Source organism: Sus scrofa, chromosome 3 (assembly GCF_000003025.6).
Source record: "Sus scrofa isolate TJ Tabasco breed Duroc chromosome 3, Sscrofa11.1, whole genome shotgun sequence".
NCBI classification, from domain to species: domain Eukaryota; kingdom Metazoa; phylum Chordata; class Mammalia; order Artiodactyla; family Suidae; genus Sus; species Sus scrofa.
Window position 1 is genome coordinate 71,186,147 of NC_010445.4, and position 19,627 is coordinate 71,205,773.

General features: G+C 51.0%; 1 protein-coding gene across 1 annotated transcript in view; it reads right to left on the bottom strand.

Annotated features, from left to right (window-relative positions):
• Positions 1–19,627, bottom strand: part of DYSF (dysferlin) — a 217,516-nt gene that overhangs the window by 166,004 nt on the left and 31,885 nt on the right. The window contains 7 exon segments of the mRNA XM_013996042.2: positions 1,364–1,414; positions 2,347–2,409; positions 2,815–2,943; positions 4,928–5,139; positions 5,479–5,571; positions 7,068–7,182; positions 14,327–14,432. Coding sequence (XP_013851496.2) covers positions 1,364–1,414; positions 2,347–2,409; positions 2,815–2,943; positions 4,928–5,139; positions 5,479–5,571; positions 7,068–7,182; positions 14,327–14,432 — 769 coding nt within the window.

Here is a 19,627-nt window from a genome sequence, read left to right on the forward strand (position 1 = left end):
GATGCAAAGACAAAAGCAAATTAAAAATAAGAAGCTAGAGTTCCTGTTGTGGCTCATTGGGTTAAGAACCCAACATAGGCGTTCCCGTCGTGGCTCAGTGGTAACGAACCCAACTAGTATCCCTGAGGACACAGGTTCAATCCCTGGCCTCACTCAGTGGACTAACAATTTGGCATTGCTGTGAGCTGTGGTGTTGGATCCCACGTCGCTGTGGCTATGGCTGTGGCAGACGCCGGCAGCTGCAGCTCTGATTTGACCCCTAACCTGGGAACCTCCATATGCCACAGGTGTGGCCGTAAAAAAAAAAAAAAAACAAAAAACAAAAAACAAAAGAAAAATAAGCTGACTTCCCCCTGTTAGAAACAAGGGGAAAGATGCCCCTCTCCTCTCCATCAGAACATTTTTCTTAGAAAACTTGTCAATGTCAGGACTTTCTCAATCTGTCTGAAATGAAATCAAATAAGTCTTTCATCAGTTTTATGCCCCAGGAGTGTCCTTCTCAAGGCTCTCCCATCTCTGAGAAGGAAAGGGCCTACCTTAACCAAATTGGGAAAACGACCTCCTATCATAAAAATGCAAGCTTGGAGTTCTCATCATGGCGCATCAGAAACGAATCCGACTAGGAACCATGAGGTTGCAGGTTCGATCCCTGGCCTTGCTCAGTGGGTTAAGGATCCAGCGTTGCCATGAGCTGTGGTGTAGATCACAGACGTGACTCAGATCTGGCATTGCTGTGGCTGCGGCATAGGACCCCCAGCCTGGGAACCTCCATATGCCATGGGTACAGCCCTAAAAAGCAAAATAAATAAATACATACATACATACATATAAATAAGAACGCAAGCTTGTTTTCTGTTTCTCTTGTGGATAAAATCAATAAACAAATACGGATGGTTGCCCCAAAAACCAGGTAAAATCAGGATGACCTAGGTGTGACCAAGGATGCTGTTTAGTCCACTAACTTGGGCACTAGTTATTATTTATCTTGAGAACATGTATGGAATAGGTTGTGTCTGCCACTAACTTGGGCACTAGTTATTAGTCTTGAGAACATGTATGGAAGGGCTTGTGTCTGCTTCCCTCTATACCAGGTTTCATTCTGTCTTTGCAGCCATTTAGCAGATGGCTTGTGCTATGCATTATATTCTGGCTTAATGCTTATTCAGGAGCAAAAGTGCTTTCTTCTCTATAAGTGGAAAGGATTTCTGGGTTAGGAGATCTTGTTTTGTTTTCTTCATTGTATTTCCCCGACACAGACCAAGACAGACAGTCTCTCTGGAATGCCAACCCTGCCCATCAGCCAGAACCTGCACTAAAGTGGACAGACGAACACTGATGGCTGTCAAAGAAAATAAACCATTACCCGGAACTCCCCGATGAGAGCGTCTGTCCTGAGGGAACGGGAGTCCACCACCTGCAAGATAAATTCAAAGTCTCATTCACAAGGAACTGTTGGCCCAGACAGGGCCCTGCCCAACTGCGCTTCCCTCCCAGATAATGAGAGAACCCGCACTCCGACAGCACCTGCTCTACTCCAGATCCTGCTCCAAGCAAGGTTTCACCCTCACCTAAAACCCACAAGTAGGTGCTATTATTACACCATTCTACAGACGAAGAAACTGAGGCACAAAGCCATCACTTGTATGGAGTCACACCACCCCTACGTGGCATGGGCAGGACTGGAATTCAACCCATTTGGTTCCAGAGCCCACACTTTTAACTACAAACTTTCAGAGGAAAGGAGGGAAGAGCTGAGGTCCAGAGTAAGGGAATCTTGGCCTGAATCAGGCACATAGACAAACACAATAAGATGTAAATCAAAGGTCCGTGGAGTTCCCGTCGTGGCGCAACAGAAACAAATCTGACTAGGAAGCATGAAGTTTCAGGTTCGATCCCTGGCCTTGCTTAGTGGCTTCAGGATCCGGCGTGGCTGTGAGCTGTGGTGTAGGTCGCAGACGAGGCTCGGATCCTGCGTTGCTGTGGCTCTGGCATAGGCCGGCAGCTACAGCTCCAATTAGACCCCTAGCCTGGGAACCTCCATGTGCCTCGGGTGCAGCCCTAAAAAGCCAAAACAAAAACAAAGACAAAAGCAAAGGTCCACAGCAAGACCGAGTTCAGGACGCTGGCCTGAGCAGTGGGGACCCCACTTGGCTAACACCCGAATCCAAGCTCTGAAAGCATTCCTGGGACCAGGTGGGTGAGGCTGGGAGCTGCTCCCCGTCACTTCAGCACTCTTCTAGGCTTCACACACACACACAACACACACACACACACACACTCACACATACACTCACACACGCACACATACACAGAGCCCACAGAGGGCCTTCAGTGGCTGCTACATACCGTGATGAAGATGGGCTCATTAAACAGCTCCGCAGGAGAGTCAAACACATTGAAGAAAAGAGTCTGTTGGTTCAGGATAAAAAGGGGAACAAGTGACATCCCACTGAGCACAGGCCGGGAGAGGGCCAGCTACCACCCAGCTCCCAGATCTGGTCCACACAGCAAGCGGGCAGTGGGCTCAGCCAGCACTAGGGTCTGGGGATTCGACTTCACAGAGGTGGTCCCCTCAGGGCCAGGGTGGGTGGCCAGCCCCACGGGATGACGGGGATGTGGAGCGGGGGAGCCTGAGGCAGGAGGACGAGCAGGAGCCCTCTCTCCAGTTCCTCAGATGCCCCATTCGGGACCTGGCCAGCTCTCCACCCCACGCTAGCGCCACATGCAAACACTGGAGGGACGGCCAGGCAGCTGCTGTGAGCTCCCCATTTGGAAGGCCCATCGGGGTCCTGGCCCTAACCCAGGGTCTCCCACCTCGTTGAAGAGGGGGCTGTTTCCCTTGTGGATCCGAGTCCGCTTGGTCTGCCCGGCAGCGGTGACCTTGACCACAGGCTTGATGTTCACCCCCGGCAGCTGGCGTCCCTCGATCACCTGGACCCTGATCTGAAAGCCAGGAGGGGCATGAGCAGGAGGAGGGGGGAGCAGTCAGGCACCCACCCCCCACCTGAGAGAGTCAGAAACCTCAGGGACCACCCTCACTGCCAGGTATTAAAAAGGAAGTAGGGGCGTTCCCTCTGTGGCATTGTGAGTTAAGGATCTGGTATGCCGCAGCCGCAGGCATAGGTCCATGGCCTGGGAATTTCCATATGCCATGGGTGTGGCCAATAAATAAATAAGTAAAAAGGAATTAGGAAAAACTTTGTAAGAACAATATTTTCCTTGCATCTGTAAAATCCCATGGTTCCGCAAAAGAACTGCCAGGCTGCCAGCTTTAAATCCTGGTGCTAGGCTGAGGATCCAGCCCCCAGTCAGTTCATGCACAAGCCTCACTTCAAACCCCTTGATGCTGACATTTTTGAGGGGCCTGAATATTCTTCACTGACAGTTCCCTCAGGGGTCAAAGTTACGTAGTGGCGTAACCCCACTTTACTATTATATAGTATAAGATGCAAGACAGAAGGTCTCACATTCTGAGAAATGAGTTTTCTTCATTGAACTTTAAGTAGATGAAGGTTTCAAGAGCATCCATGCTTCCACATTTAGGCCAAATATTTTTAAATATTAAATTTTAAAATATCACAACTTTCATGAGAAGTTCCCATTGTGGCTCAGTGGTTAATGAATCCAACTAGGAACCATGAGGTTGCGGGTTTGATCCCTGGCCTCACTCAGTTGGGTTAAGGATCCGGTGTTGCCGTGAGCTGTGGTGTAGGTTGCAGATGCGGCTCGGATCCCTCATTGCTGTGACTCTGGCGTAGGCTGGCAGCTACAGCTCCGATTCGACCCCTAGCCTGGGAACTTCCATATGCCACAGGAGCAGCCCTAGAAAAGGAAAAAAAAATTTTTTTTTCATGAAAAAATAAGGTGTTTACTGGTTCTAATTTCTAATCAGTAGTTATTGCTTTATTAAGCAAATTTTTCTAATAGCGTGCTATAGAAGAAAGAATACATCATCAATAGCAATGGGAAGGGGGGGATGAGTGATTTTTTTATTCTCTTCATTGTAGAGTATTTCCCAAGTTTTCTACCAAAAAAACATGTATTAATTTTCTAAGGAGAAAAAAATAAGAACACATCTTTGTGAATAATAAAAATAAGTTAGAATTTTGTCTCTTAGGCAAACATAGTAGTTATAACTAGAACTTTTGTTTAAATTACCACAATTTAAAACTGAAATATATTTTTATAATTCACAGCATTTAATAAATGAATGTTTCCTGTTTTTAATTTTAACTAGTTCTGAAGAGTTAAATATCACTAAATGCAATGATGTCGAAATAGAAATTTCTGTAGAAAAGAAAAAGAGTAAACAAAGGCCCCAATTCAAAGGCAAATCACATGGGATAGATTTTTGGATAAGAATATGTCAAAGGGTTAATGTTAATTGCTCTAGTCTGTGAAGAGCTTGAACAAATTCAAATTGTACATGACCTTCAGAAAAACCATGGCTCTATGTAAGAAAAGGGATAGAGGCAGATAAAAAGATGTAGGCAGAGCTTCTCAGATCTGGGGATCTTGTTCAGATGCAGATTCTGATTCAGTGGGTCGGAGGTGGGCCTAAGATCCTGCCTTTCTACCATGCTCCTGGGTGACGCCCATGCTGCTGGTCCAAGGAGCACACTCTGAGCAGCACAGTGCTGGCTGGCTAGGTGAACTCTGGCTGGGAAAACAGGCAACAGCTACAGGGATGCTGACTCGGCGGTGACCCCTCCCTCACCCCGGTTTTTTAAGTGCAAAACCACAGGCTGGGCACAGGCTTTTTCCAGAGGCCCCAAGGCATGGACTCCCTGTCTAGCATTTGCCCAGGATCCAGAGAAACCAGATCCCCACCCAGGACTGCCCTTAAGGACCTTCCCGTGGTTGGACAGACGGGTGGGCACTGACTCAACAGCAGTGGCTGCTGCCTGAAGGAAGGGACCCCGGTCACCTGGAAGTCCTGAGGTTTGTCCGACAGCGGCTTTCTGGGCGCGGGCGTGCTTCTCCTCCTTCTCCCCCCTGGTCGGTGGTGGGGAGGATGGGAAGGTGGCTTCTTTGGGGTGATGGGGGCCCCTGGACCCGGAGTTCCGCTCTGGTCCGGGAATGGCTCGGCCTCGTCTCCCGTCAGCCCCTGGTCCTCCGTGTCCTCCTCTCCTCCTGTGTCTGGAGGAGCGTGTGCTGATGAGGTTCGGTCCCTCCGGCCCAGCCCCCGGGTTCAGCCCAGCTGATGGGGGATCCGAAGGCCCAGCACCCACCTCCCCTGCCCGTCTCTTTCCCCACCCGTCAGCCCAGATGGATGCGGAGGATGAAGAGGAGCTTCCAACAGCTGAAACGTGAGGGTGATCAGTCCAGTTAGTCAACAGGAAGGAAAGAGAATGGCCCCAGCCCTCCCCACCATGTCCTGCCGGATGAGCCCTGTGGCCACCTCGTCAGTCCCTCAGGAGGTCAGCACAAGAGTCAGTTATGGGTGGAAGGATTGGGACAGCCCAGCCTGCATCTCACCCGTGGGGGCCAGCCACTTCTTTCCAGAGTATCTCGTGTCCACGGTGCTGTCACTGAGCAGGGACCAAGTCTCGGCCCGGCTCTGTCCCCCACCTGGCACATGGACAGGGCACAGCCCCAGGAGGGGAGGAGGGAGCTGATGAGGGAAGCCAACCTAGGGCCCCCTCATCCCACCTGCTGTCCCCTCCTGCCCCAGCCGGGCACGAAGCTCACAAACAGGTATCATATCTGTCCGTCTGGGCAGAACTGGGAACTGGTGACCACTAGGAGCCTTCCCTGAGTGGCTGGAACCTAACTCTGTCAGACCCATCTCAAAAGTCATCCCAGAACATTTGGGTCCCCCAGCCTCGGTCACCAGGAGCACCCCTTATTCCCCAATCAACCCCAATTCGGAGAGATCTTCCCACCTCCAGGCTCAGTGCCAAGTCTCAACAAGAGCTCCCCACTTAGCCCCCGTCACAGGAGCCCCACCCTCAGGACAGGCTCAGGGCCACCTGAGATGGGCTGCATGTTTAATGCTGGCTTTGCCTCTAGCTTCCATCACCATGATGGAAACTCTAGAATCCTTCCCATGGGCAAGTCCCCACCTGGCCCCGCTGTGTAGCTTCCTGCCCACCCAGCAGGCTGGACTTTCTGGCCCAGCCAGCCACCTGGGCTGGGCCCTCCCTTCACAAGGAGAGGTAATTAGAGAACCAAGGAGACCCTGAGATGTAGCCAAGTCAGTCTGCTCACTTCGCAAATAATAACCTGTAGGCCCAGGAGTTCCCGTCGTGGCGCAGTGGTTAACGAATCCGACTAGGAACCATGAGGTTGCGGATTCGATCCTTAGCCTTGCTCAATGGGTTAAGGATTCGGTGTTGGGGTGAGCTATGGTGGAGGTTGCAGATGCGGCTCGGATCCCGTGTTGCTGTGGCTCTGGCGTAGGGCAGCTTCTACAGCTCCGATTCAACCCCTAGCCTGGGAACCTCCATATGCCGCGGGAACAGCCCAAGAAATGGCAAAAAGACCAAAACAATAAAAATAAAAATAAATAAATAAACTGTAGGCCCAGAGACGGAGGGACTGGCCCCAAGTCCCACAGCGACTTGGTGCCAATGGCAAGACTGGAATTCGTGTCCCCTGACTTCAGCCAGTCCAGACCCTTTTTAGGGAAAATCCAGCTCTTTCATCACATGCCATCACTAAACGCTGACGAAGGGCCAGGGCAGAGAAGCATTCAGCTCAGCTCAGGTGGGGGGTGGGGGAGGCCTTGGGCACCACCTAGGATGGACCCCATCCCAGTACAGGCCCACCCTCTAAAGCTCCCACCTCTCCAGAGCTTCAGAGGGCCGGGCACCAGCCCCCGCGCAGCCCCTTCCCCGAACAGCTGGTGCCCAGAGGGCATCCTCACACTAACCCTAGTGGCCCCCAGGAAGCATGCCTCCTGCCCCCTTTTTTGCAAAGCAGAAGTCAACCCTCAAGACTCCCCATTCACCAGGTCCCCTCTTCTCCAGGCCTGGGCAGCCTACAACCTTGGGAAGGAACCCCATCCCAGCCCCAGAAGGGACCACTTCCCCAGGGCCCTGCCAGGGCGAGAATGGGCTCCTCACCAGCCACCATATCCATGTCGGGCAGAGTCGGGGAGGGTTCCAGAGGTGTAGCGGGTGGGAACACAGGCACAGCTCCAGGAAGTGGCGTGTAGGACACCTGCAGGACCAGCGAGGCCTGGAGGAGAGGGCAGCAGGTTAATTGGCCTCTGACCCCCGCCCTCTGAATCCTGCCTGTTCCTTTCACCCCTTGACTAAGGAAGGGGTCTGTGTCGCAGGAGGCTGAAGCAAAGCCTCCCAACCCCAGGGGCGCATCAGCATAGTCAGGTGGAGAAGAGCACCGATCTGGAGTCAAGGTCTGCCATGGAGAAGCTGGGCGACTTTGGCAAGATCTGTAACCACGCTGTGCCTCGGTTTTCTCATCTGTAAGGTGGGCACGGCGATGGCAAGAGCACCTTCTTCATAGGGTCAACTGAGGATTAAACTAGTTGACAGAGTTCATAGCAAGCTTCTAGAAATGAATCAGTGATTGAATCCTTGCCTGCAGGATTTTTCAACTCTCAACCTAGGCCCGTCTTCAGGAAAAAGCCCCCTTGGCCACTCTGCACCCCCCCCCACCTTGTCTCACTGCAGACAGCTCAGCCTTGCTCTGTCCAGACCTGGTTGGCACTGAGAGGGTTTCAGGGTGAGGCTCACCTTTCTGAGTCTTCTTCCCTCCCAGAAGCACCCCCATCCCCCACGTCACCCCCAGATGCTCTGCCTTGACCAGCGAAAAGAGAGTGACCGCGACCCATCACAGGGACGGGGAAGGCTGCCTTGTGCTCCCAGTGCACCGTGCCCCCTAGGAGACTGGCACTGTTCAAAGGGGCACCTTCACCAGAAGAAGAAGAAAGAGCTCAAGGTCCTGGATGTATCCAGCTCTGGAGCTTGACCCCCCCCAGGCCAGGGCAGGGGCCACAGCAGCCAGGCTAAAGGAAGGGCAGAGCTGCCAGGGCCTGTGTCTGGAAGGGGAGTTCAGAACACTAAGGAAGGAGTCTGGAGCCAGGTCCCCATCCCAGGAGACCTAAAGGAGGCCCAGGAAGGCAATGAGTAATGAGACCCTTTTAAGTCCCAGGTACTGGGCATTGTCTGAACATCCATGCAGGTTCCTGAACCACCACCAGGTGTCGCCACTTGAGCAGGCAGCACACTGCACCCTAAGCTCTAGCTAGAGAACAGCCAACTTCCCTAAGGGCCACAGATGCCCAGACCCACCCACCGCCACACCCATCTCCCTGAGACTCCAATTCAGGTGTCTGGTAGCTGTATTTTCCTTTATTTCTTCGAAAGGTCCTTTGAAGCAGTCACTAATTACAGGGCTAGGCCATGGAAGGTAGAAGATAACCCTGGAACATCTTTTTGTGCCAGAAACAAGGAAATCCTCAAAGAAAGATAGAAACAAGTTCAAAGGGCAGGGAAGCCTGCTTGCAAGGGTTCCCACTAGACAAATCTGGGGCAATTTAAACGTGAAAATAAATAATTATGGTAACAGATTAAACCGTTGAGTAAAACAGGAAGATGTGAATCCATAAAGAACTAAATGAATAAACAGGACAGAAGAAAACCTTCCTTACAGTGTAATGCATGCTGATTAACGCAGGAAAAATTAATAATTGATTTAAGATGTCACCATTTAACAACCATCAAAACAATAATTAATCCGGAGTTCCCGTCATGGCTCAGTGGTTAACAAATCCGACTTGGAACCATGAGGTTGCAGGTTCAATCCCTGGCCTCGCTCAGTGGGCTAAGGATCTGGCGTTGCTGTGAGCTGTGGTGTAGGTCACAGACACAGGTCAGATCTGGCGTTACTGTGGCTCTGGTGTAGGCTGGTGGCTACAGCTCCAATTAGACCCCTAGCCTGGGAACCTCCATATGCCGCACATGTGACTCTTAAAAGACACAAAGTAACAATGATAATAATAATAAAATAAAACAATCATTAATCCAACCAAGAAACAACAATGGATATTAAGCTTTCTGGGTAAAAGTTGGATGAGGAACAAAGTATTTACAGAGTCACAAAGTACCTTCCCCCTAAGATTCTTACTTATTAGAAAGGGGAATGGATTTGTGTATTGGTGGAGGACCCAGCAAATGCCAGCAAATCCAATGATCCACATTAATCACACAGGAACGAAAAAAAATCGGGCCACCCCAGGACCCAAGGGGACAGCACTGCACCACCGTGTTCTGTTCCTGCTAAAAGGGAACAATCTAAATCTCATCACAAGGAAACATCAGGCAAACCCACACTGGGAACCTTCTACAAGACAACTGGCCTGGGCTCCCCAGCGTGTCAAGGTCACAGGGTTGTAACAGTCAAAGGCAGACTGAGGAATTCTCCCAGAGACGAACTAAAAACACAACTAAAAAAACAACACGTGGGATCCTTTTGTTATAAAGGGCACCACTGATAAAACTGAGTGAGGGTCAGTAGGTTCAAAGGGCACCATTGATAATACCAGTGAGGGTCTGTAGGTTCAAAGGCAGTGCTGTGTTCAACGGGAATTTCCTCCTTCGGAAGGTTGTGTTGTGATTATGTGGGAGAAAGTCCTTGATTGGAGAAAATACACACTCAATTCTGGGTGTTGGGTCAGGAGACTGGCAACGTGGAATCGAATGGTTTAGGACAAAATATGCTTTAAATCACTCTGGTTTTTGCTGAATCGGAGATTATTTTCGAACAGAAGGTTTTAAAAAATCTGAGAAATCTACTTCTCTATAATGGCAGGAATCTCCCCCAGCAGAGACAGAAAAAGCCCCCCTGACCCTGGGACCAGATGCCCTTGAGGCATACCACTTCCTGTTTCCTGGGGCTCACCTCCCCAGCCACCCTCCCCCACCACCCGGGGGGCTCCTGGTCCACCGTGTCTGTGCTCTGTGCAGAAGTGGAGCCGCAGGAGTGTAACTGCTCCAGGCTGTGGCCTGGATGCCAACACCTTAGCGCGGAGGCTCAGGGAGGAGCGGCAGCCTCTGATTCCCAAGACCACCCAGGCAAGCCCCCTAACCCAGGGCTTCCAGAGCATCAGGCCCCTCCATGCTAAAAGCCCCCACCGGCCTCCTGAAGACTTGGCCACATGCTAGTGGCTCCAGGCATTTGACTAGACCTCCAGCACACAGCCAGCTCCATCTTTTATGCATCCGTCAAGGGGCAGCAGGAACATCCCTGGCAGCTTCAGAGGAACGTAGAACTCAGGGTCTAAAATAGATCTCGCCATCAGGAGGCAGCCTCCAAGGTCCGCTGCTTCAGGACTAGTGATGCTTAATACTGAAGGACTCTAGCTATAAAAACATACATGACCACCCGCCTGCGGTCGGCTCTCCCTGCTCATCAGGAAGTTGTCCCGCTGCGCTTGCAGCGTCTCAATAAACTCATCTTTCTCTCTCCCTGATTTTCAGGAAGTTGTCGGGCTGCGCTAAGCAGTGTCTCTTATCTCAATAAACTCTTCTCTCTCTTCACCTCGCTATGCTGGAAAATTCTTTCCACAGACCACAACATGGCCCATTGGACTCAGCCCAGAAATCAGCTTTAGGGCATGGCCAGCGAGAATCCACAGCTGCTGACAGGGCTCTCTGTCCCTTCTGAGCAGAGACCCAAGTCCCTGGACTCCCACTGCAGTACAACCAGCCCCAGACCCCAGCTTGGAGGGTCCTGGGACCTGCCTGGGGCTGCAGTGTGACTTAGTGCTATCACAGAGGCTAGAAGAGGGTCCTGGACCCTCTCAATAGCCCGGGAGCTGCCTCCTGGGCTGCAGGAAAGGAGGTCCCAAGTGAAACTGTGATGTATAAGAAATATATATTTGGTCATTCAGGTGACCAAAATATATTTTTCATACATATTCGGTGTATGCACACAGTTCCTCGCTCACAGCTCCCCAAACCCTTGGAATTTCCTAAGTGCAGAAAGTGACAAAGGTTGTCTCTTATTACGTTAACGAAGTGACTTTTGGACCCCACGGGAAGGGTGGCGCTGGTTGCCGGGAGGACCCACCATGTAACTAGAGGGTTATAACTTTAGTCCCACCCCCAACCTCCTAGGACTGGGGGAGGGGCTGGAGGTTGAATCAATCACCAGTGGCCAATGATTCAATCAATCTTTCCTTTGTCATGAACCCTCCATAAACAACTGAAAAGAACTGCTCCAAAAAGAACTGTTTCCGAGAGCTTCTGGGTTGATAAGCCTATGGAGCCTGGGAGCAGGGACACTCCTGGAGAGGGCATGGAAGCTCTGTGCCCCTTCTCCATACTTTGCCCTGTGCATCTCTTCTTTTTTTCTTTTTTTTTTTCCTTTTTAGGGCTGCACCTGCGGCATATGGAAGTTCCTGGGCTAGGGGTTGAATTAGAGCTGCAGCCGTGAGCCTACCCCACAGCCAGAGCAACACCAGACCAGAGCCACATCTGTGACCTACGTCACAGCTTGTGGCAACACCAGATCCTTAACCCACTGAGCAAGGCTAGGGATTGAAACCCCCATCCTCATGTATACTATGTAGGGTTTGTAACCCGCTGAGCCACAGCAGGAACTCTGTGGGTCTCTTCTGTCTGGCTATTCCTGAGTTACATCCTCTTATAATAAATGGGTTGTCTAATAAGTAAAATGTTTCTCTGAGGTCTGTGAGTTGCTCTAGCAAGTTCATTGAACCTGAGGAGGGATCTGGGAACCTCTGATTTAGAGCCAGTTGGTCAGAAGGACAGGTAAGAGCCTGGCCTTTTGTCTGGTGTCTGAAGGGGGTTGGGGGCAGTTTTGTAGAACTGAGCCCTTAACCTGTGGAATCCGATGCTATGGCTGGGTAGACAGTGTCCAAATTGAGCTGAATTGCAGGCCACCTGATTCAGCTGGTAACTGGTGTCCTAGGCACTGTTGGTTACTGTGAAGTTTCCATGTTGGAGTTGGGTCCAGGAACCTAATTTATCTCACCTCCCAGGACTCAGCCAGGGCTACACCAGGGCTACACCAGGCTGGGCCCAGCCCTCCTCTCCCATCCATCTTCTACTGGCTCTCACATCCCTTTCTCTTTTTTCGACCATGCCCATAGCATGCAGAAGTTCCTGGGCCAGGAACTGAACCCTTGCCACAGCAGTGACCCTGAACCCTTGCCACAGCAGTGACCCAAGCCACAGCAGTGACAACACCAGGGCCTTAACCTACTGTGCCACCAGGGAACTCCTCACACCCTGTTCTTGAAGACTTGGTCTGTGACAGAGTGCAGAGTTCTGCAGACAGCCAGGGGTCCCAGCCCAGGGAGGAGGAGGCAGCAAGCTCCCAGCTGGTGCACGGGAAGCACAGACAGAGCGTGGGAACACAGAACGAGTGAAGGAGGCATGGAGGGGCATCCAGGGAGTCACAGGGAGGCTGAGCCCCATGGACAGGTGTCTCATGGGCTGGGTGGGCCTTTGAGCTCAGAGGGGAGCAGGGGCAGGAAGACTGGCAGGAAACAGGAGCATCGTGGATGCGCAGAGAGCAAGAGGGAAGAGACGCTGGAGCGGCTGAGGTTAGAAAGGCTGGTTGGAGGCATTGGGGGCCTGACACACAGCAAAGCAGATGGTCCCATTCCTGAGATGCAGTGGAGAAGCACCGAGCAGATCCCCTAACTCAAAAGTCCTCTTTCCCCAGCTGCTTCAATGCCTACCCCTCCTCTGTTAGCACCCGCGTCCCCAGAGCTAGCTCTGGGGTCCTCCGGATCCCTGGAAGGCGTAGCCCAGAGCCCTTCCCAACCTTCAGTTGCTGATAACCAGAAAAGACCCTTAAAAAGAGTGACATTTTCTAGGGAGGTAGTTGTTGTGGACCTTGGCAAGGATAATCCTAGGGCCTGAAGCTATACTCGACTACATAATGAGAGAAAAATGAAGCTCAAAAAAGGCTGAGAGTGAAAGAAATGTAACCTGAGACTCGTAATGACATGGCTGCGTGTACAAAACCATGTTGAAACAGCAAAATAATGGAGAATTAAGGAACTACAAAGAGTATTTGACTTTTGTGCAGAAAGAAGTGGACTATACACAATTCCGTAAGTAAAATACCCAGAGCTTGAATACAGATTTTTAAAAACTCAAATCTGAGTTCAAGAAACTGCTTGTATTAAGTGGCCTTAAAACTTTCTCTAGTCAAAAACTGTTCTCACACGTGAATAAAATTATTTGCATCTATGCAAATGTCAAAAAAAACAAAAACAAAAACCCTCTGGAGAGTTCAAAGGGAGGACAAAAAAGATTCGGAAGGTGATAGAGACCACCTCAGAGAACCCTGCAGAATAGTCTACCAGCAGTCACTGCCTGAGGAAGGAAGGGCATTTCTCAGATGGGAGCTGTCCTGCCATCACTGCCCAGCCTAAGACACCTTAGGGGAAAATTCCCGCACTGGACGGGCAGGGATCCAGGGGTCCATTCAAGTCCCTTCCAGCCCTGACTGCTCAGGAGATGTGCCCCCTGTCTCATGGTCCCGTCGAGACCCCCATTCACTGAGTGACTTGCTCAGTCACTCTTGCTCCAGCTCCCAGTACCCTGTAGTGGTTCCCTCCAGAGCTCTGCCCAGACAGACACTTCCTGACTCACCAAGCCAGCCAAGTGCCCCCGACCTCACACACACGCGCGTGTGCGTGCACACACACACACACACACACACACACACACACGTGCGCTCGAGCCATGGGGCAAGTTAGCCACCCTCTGAGAGGCGCCCCAGGGCCCCGCTGGGAGGAAGTACTTCCAAAGTGATGCTTCCCCCCAAGTGCATTCTGGGAGGTGGCGCTGACTCAGAGGAAGGTCAGGAACTCTACTGACCATGAAGAAATAACTGCGCGGGGTATATTTAGCTCACTAAAAATAACGGGAGGCCAGGGATCTGGGAATTGTCCGGGAGGACTGGGAGAGCCCTGGGAAGAGCAGGAGGGACAATGGAGGAGGAGAAGAGGGGACGCCTGCCTCTCTTCCCTCTGGTCTGTGACCCAGATGACTCAGCCATTCTGGATCCCGGGAAGGGGGCTGCAGGGTGAGGAAGGGCTTCCAGGGAGATGGGATGCTTGGCACGACATGGGGTTTCCAGTGGGGGAGGTGACACTGGGACATGCTGATTGGAAGTAAGGCTGATTGTGCCCTGAAAGTGGGGCTCCCCCCTCCCCCTCCCACCCCTTCCACTCCCATCCCCTCCCGGGCACCCCAAGCTCCAGGGCCAGGGAGGACCAGGCCTGGTTGCTGGGAGCTGGACTCTGACACACCACTGGGTCGAGAAGGCAAGGCCTCAGACAGACACGGGCCGGATGCAGAGGCCAGCGAACACTTACCCCTGTGGGCTGCTTCTTAGTGTCCAGCAGTGGGGCATTGAAGCTGGCGGACAGGCTGGGGGTGGCGAGAACCTCCCGGAGTGGGACGTTGGCTTCCCCCAGGAACCTGAGAAGAGGGGAAAGGAGAATGAAGACAACCAGCCAAATGTGCCCAGGTCTTCTCCACCACCACCATCTGACAGACACTCCGCCAGCAAGCCGATCTGCCTGGAACACCTAGGATCCCTCGAGGCTGCCCCACACCCCTGCCCCGGTTACCCCCTCACCATCCCTGGAGGGCCAGGCCCCGTCCCTGCACAGGAAGGATAAGAGACACTTTCCCCCAAGGTCACCTTCGATCCCTTCTGTCCCTGCCCTTTGACCTCTTCTGGCCCAGCCCTGCCACCCCCGCCCCCACCCTGCCTGCCTGAACAACCCATCAGATCAGCCTCCCCTGAAAGCAGCGCAGTTTCTCCACCATCACATCTTTGCTCCTCTGCCTCACAGCCTAACTGGCCACACGGGCCATCTCTACTGGTTTCCCAGACCCGGACCACCAATGATAAGAAGTGAAAAATACATAGACCTTCCTGTCATCAGGGATGGAGAGGAAAGAAAATTGGGGCAGGGGAGGCATGCCCCACTTCCAAGAGAGGCCCAGGACTGTCACCCGACACACACCTGAAGCCACATCTCTGACTGAGGAGAGGGGCCCCTAAACAGATGGGCTCTCAGGAAAGAGAAGATCACCATGTGACGGTGAGTGAAGGGCGAGTGCCAGGGAAAGGTTGCAGCCCTAAGCTAGGAAATGAGCAGACTGCGTTCCGCAGCAGCAGCGGGAAATCAGGGCAGAGAGTGGCCAGTGTCAATCAGAAATGTCGCCTGGCGCCTGCACTGGACATCAACATGCTTCCTGTGCATTACTGTCAGGACACAAACAATGACCTTAATTTTTTTTTTTTCCTGATGGATAAATGGCACACCTATTACCTGGAACCTTCCTTTTACTGGCCTCTGTGACAACTGATTTGAATATGAGTTTTTATGACTTATGAAATAAAGCTTCAGTCTTGACCTAATTAGCTGAATATGAAAACTGCTCACAATGAGGTATCTTTCACATCCATTACAACTACCAAAAAACAAAAACAAAAGCAAAAAAGCAAATGTTGGCGGGCACATTAGGAAACCGAAACCCTTGAGCACCCCTGGTTGGAATGGAAAATAGTGCAGCAACTATAGAAAACAGCATGGCAGTTCCTCAAAAAAATTAAATATAGAATTACCACATGATTCAGCAATTCCACTTCTGGGTAAATATACAAAAGCATTGAAATAAGGCATTCAAAGAGATATTTGTACATCCGGGTTCATAACAGCATTTTTCATAGTTGCCCAAAGGTGGAAGCAACTCAAGTGTCTATCAACAAATAAACAGATACATAAATGTGGTATCTGTATACAAAGGAGTATTACTGAGCCTTAAAAAAGAAAAAATTCTGACACTTGCTACAACATAGATGAACCTTAGAGATATTATGCTAAGTGAAATAAGACAGACACAAAAAGACAAATACTATATGGTTCCACTTATATGAGTGACCTAGAGTAGTTAAATCCATAGGGACAGAAGGCAAATTAGTGGTTATCTGGAGCTGGGGGCTGGGGGATGGGGAAGTCATTATTTAGTGGGTACCAAATTTTAGTTTGGGAAGATGAAACAGTTCTGGAGATGGACAGTGGTGATGGTTCCACAATATTGTGAATGTGCTCAATGCCACTGAACTGCACATTTTAAAAAGTTAAATGAGGGAGTTCCCGTGTGGCTCATCAGAAGCAAGTCTGACCAGTATCCATGAGGATGCAGGTTCAATCCCTGGCCTTGCTCAGTGGATCCAGCGTTACCTTGACCTGTGGTGTAGGTCTCAGATGCGGCTAGGATCTGGGGTTGCTGTGGCTGTGGTGTAGGCTGGCAGCTGTAGCTCCAATTCGACCTCTAGCCTGGGAACCTCCTTATGCCACAGGTGCAGCCCTAAAAAGACAAAAAAAAAAAAAAAAGTTAAATGGGTGATCCCCCTGTGCACAGCAGGTTAAAGGTCTGGCGTTGCCACAGTTGCAGCTCAGATTCAATCCCTGGCCCAGGAACTTCCATATGCCACGGGTGTGGCCATAAAAAACTAAAAATAAAATGGTTAAATGGTTAAGTTTTGTTATGTATGTTTTACTGTGATAAAAATAAATCAATAAATAAATCAGCTGCTATAAATAAATAAATAAATATAAATAAATAAACAAATACAGCTAGGAATCATTTTTTTTTTTTTTTTTTTTTGGTCTTTTTTGCCATGTCTGGGGCCACTCCCTCAACATATGGAGTTTCCCAGGCTAGGGGTCTAATCGGAGCTGTAGCTGCCAGCCTATGCCACAGCCACGGCAACACAGGATCCCAGTCATGTCTGCGACCTACATCACAGTTCACAGCAACGCCGGATCCTTAACCCACTGAGCAAGGCCAGGGATCAAACCCACAACTTCAAGGTTTGTTAACCACTGAGCCATGACGGGAACTCCTAGGAATCACATTTTGTAGCATTTGGACTTGTCCGCAGAATAGAGCAGGCTTGTCCATAAGCTGCTAAACCAGGCCCTCCTGAGTGTCTCCATCCCAGAGCCAGCAAGGGAAAGACCCCTGTCACCCGTATGTTGACTGAAATGTCCTTGCAACCCCAGCAATGTCAAAAACAACCCAGACTGTAGGTGTAGAATGCCCACACTGTAAGCAGATAAGGTAAGGGATCCCCAGAGAAAGAAAACCAGGCATGTCTTTCTTTTTTTTTTTTTTTTTTTTTTTGTCTTTTTAGGGCTGCACCTGCAGCATATGGAGGTTCCCAGGCTAGGGGTTGAATGTGAGCTGTAGCTGCCAGCCTACGCCACAGCCACAACGTGAGATCCAAGCTGCATCTGCAGCCTACACCACAGCCTTCGGCAAAGCCGGATCCTTAACCCACTGATAGGGGCCAGGGATTGAACCCGCATCCTCGTGGATACTAGTTGGGTTCATTACCACTGAGTCACAACAGGAACTCCCAGGTATGGCTTTCTTCACATGAGAAGCCATTTTTGTCCTAAATCATTTTGTGATCTAAGCCTGGCCACAATGCTGGTCCCTGAACAGGTCTTAGTAACAAAGGTCTTAAGAGAATAAAAGGACAACTTATTAGGCAAGAGAAGTAACAATAGCAAAGATAGCAGATCAGTCGTGAAGAGTCTCAGTTCTATTTCAATGGTAAAGACTAGCCTAAAGCCCTGTCTTGAGCTGTTTTGCAAAACTGAAGTCCCCCCTCAGACGCTCAACCACCAGATCCACTGGAATCTAAGGAATGATGCCCCTCAAGCTTTTGATCTACTAAAGCTTGGACTCTGCCTACTGCCCAAGCCCTTTCATGAATACGCAAGTACCCTTAGCTTAAAATGTCCTCAATTTTGCCGATTTTGCCATTCCGGGAGACACTAATTTGGGAAAGACCCTCAGTGCTCTCCTCACTTGCTGTAATAATAAATCCTTCCGCTCCCGATCTTTGACTTTGTTGTGGTTTTTGGCTCAATATCCACCAAGAGGCAAAGCCAGTTTCTGGGTAACAATGGGACATTGAGAAACTGAGGCAGCAGAGCAGTGGGACTTGCTTGAGCAGGTAGAGATGGTGGACTCTGCCCCGGAACTTGTGAAAAGAAAATCAAAATAGAGTCAGTATCGATAAGAGAGCTCTCTAAAATGGAACTGGGAGGTCAGGAATGAAATGTGACTTAGACACATCTGGGCTTGGATGGAATCTGACCTTCTGACTTAATGAAGTCATTCAGAAACCTCCCAGAAACTCAAATGATTTATAGGACCCTTACCCTAAAAGAACTCATGGGAGTCTACCCTAAAACCACTTGTGATTCCTTAAGGACAAATACTTTGAGTCGATCACACTTCTCACCAGGTAACTTTTACCCATCTCCTGGCTTTTTGCTTTATAAGCCCTCTTTCTCTCAACAGTTACCCGATTTGTGTCTCCTGAATCACAACTCTTAAGATCCCAAATAAACGCTTTTCTTATTTGCAGCCTCCTGCATTGTTTTTTGGTTGAAAAACTCAGTCCCCAGATTCCTCGTGGCAACTCCAGGCAATTTTGAGGCTTCAAGAGCTGGGGCTGCAGGAGGCAGGGGGGTCAGGGGAGCAGAGGACGGCAGGCCTGGCGGTGCAGACAACTAGGTGGCCAGTCCAGGCTCTGCTTTGGACCCGGAAGGCTGTGGCCAGACCACAGAGGGTCAGGGCGCACAGAGTAAAACCCAGCCTCGGCCACCCGCATCCGCAGGCTGCCCGCCCAGCCCTCTGCCCAGAGAATTCCCGGAACCGGGGCGGGAACAATGGGAGGAAATGCAGGAGGAAATGCCGGCCCCACCCCTGCCAGCCCAGGCACCTCCGGGCGAGTGGCCGAGCGACCGTGGCCAGCAAGACTGCTTGTCATTTCCTCCCTTAAACGTCTTGCTGAACCAAGAAATACCCCTACTTCCCAGACTGCGTTGGGGTCAGTCCCTTCACAGCCCCTACTCCGCTGGCAGGAAAGACCAGAGGCAGGCTGCCTGTCCCTGAGCCTAAAAAGCAGGCTGTGAGCTCAAGTTCAAGTCCCACCCAGAGAGGCAGAGCGTCCCTTGAATGTGCAGCCCCGCCCAACTGTGGGGGAGGGGATGGGGAAGGGGAAAGGAAGGAAGGGGAACTGGTCTGAGGCCGCTCTTCATTCATTCATTTCACGGAGGATGGAGAGGACTGGTGTTATTCAGGGGGAAAAGACCTGAGGGAGGGGGGCTCTCAGACCCTTGAGGAGATCCGCCCCATCCTGAGATCAAGGCTGAGACACAGACCCTGGGGACCAGGGGCCTTCTGGACATCAGGGATGCTCCACACTGCATGGGTACCCATCAGTGGCAGCTGGGATTCAAGGGTCTTGCACCAGGTGCCTCCCAGCCAGCTCTGAAAGTATGTGTAGCTTGGCCAGCAGGAAGGAAACCACATGCCCTGCCCCTGCAGCCTACGGATAGAAAAACACTGTCCAGCCTTCCCAGACCTGGTCATCCCTCTTGGCTGTGCTGTGTTCTGAAGCTACTGGAATGTGGGGGGCAGTAGAAGTGTGGGGCCGAAGGAGCGGCTGTCATCCCAATGGGCCGAAAGCAAAATCGGGAATTAGCCTGGGGGAGGGAAGGAAAGGTCAAAGCAGTGTCTGTGTTGACAGGGCACATGTATTTCCTCATGGAAAAAGAGCTTGTTCCCAAGTTCGC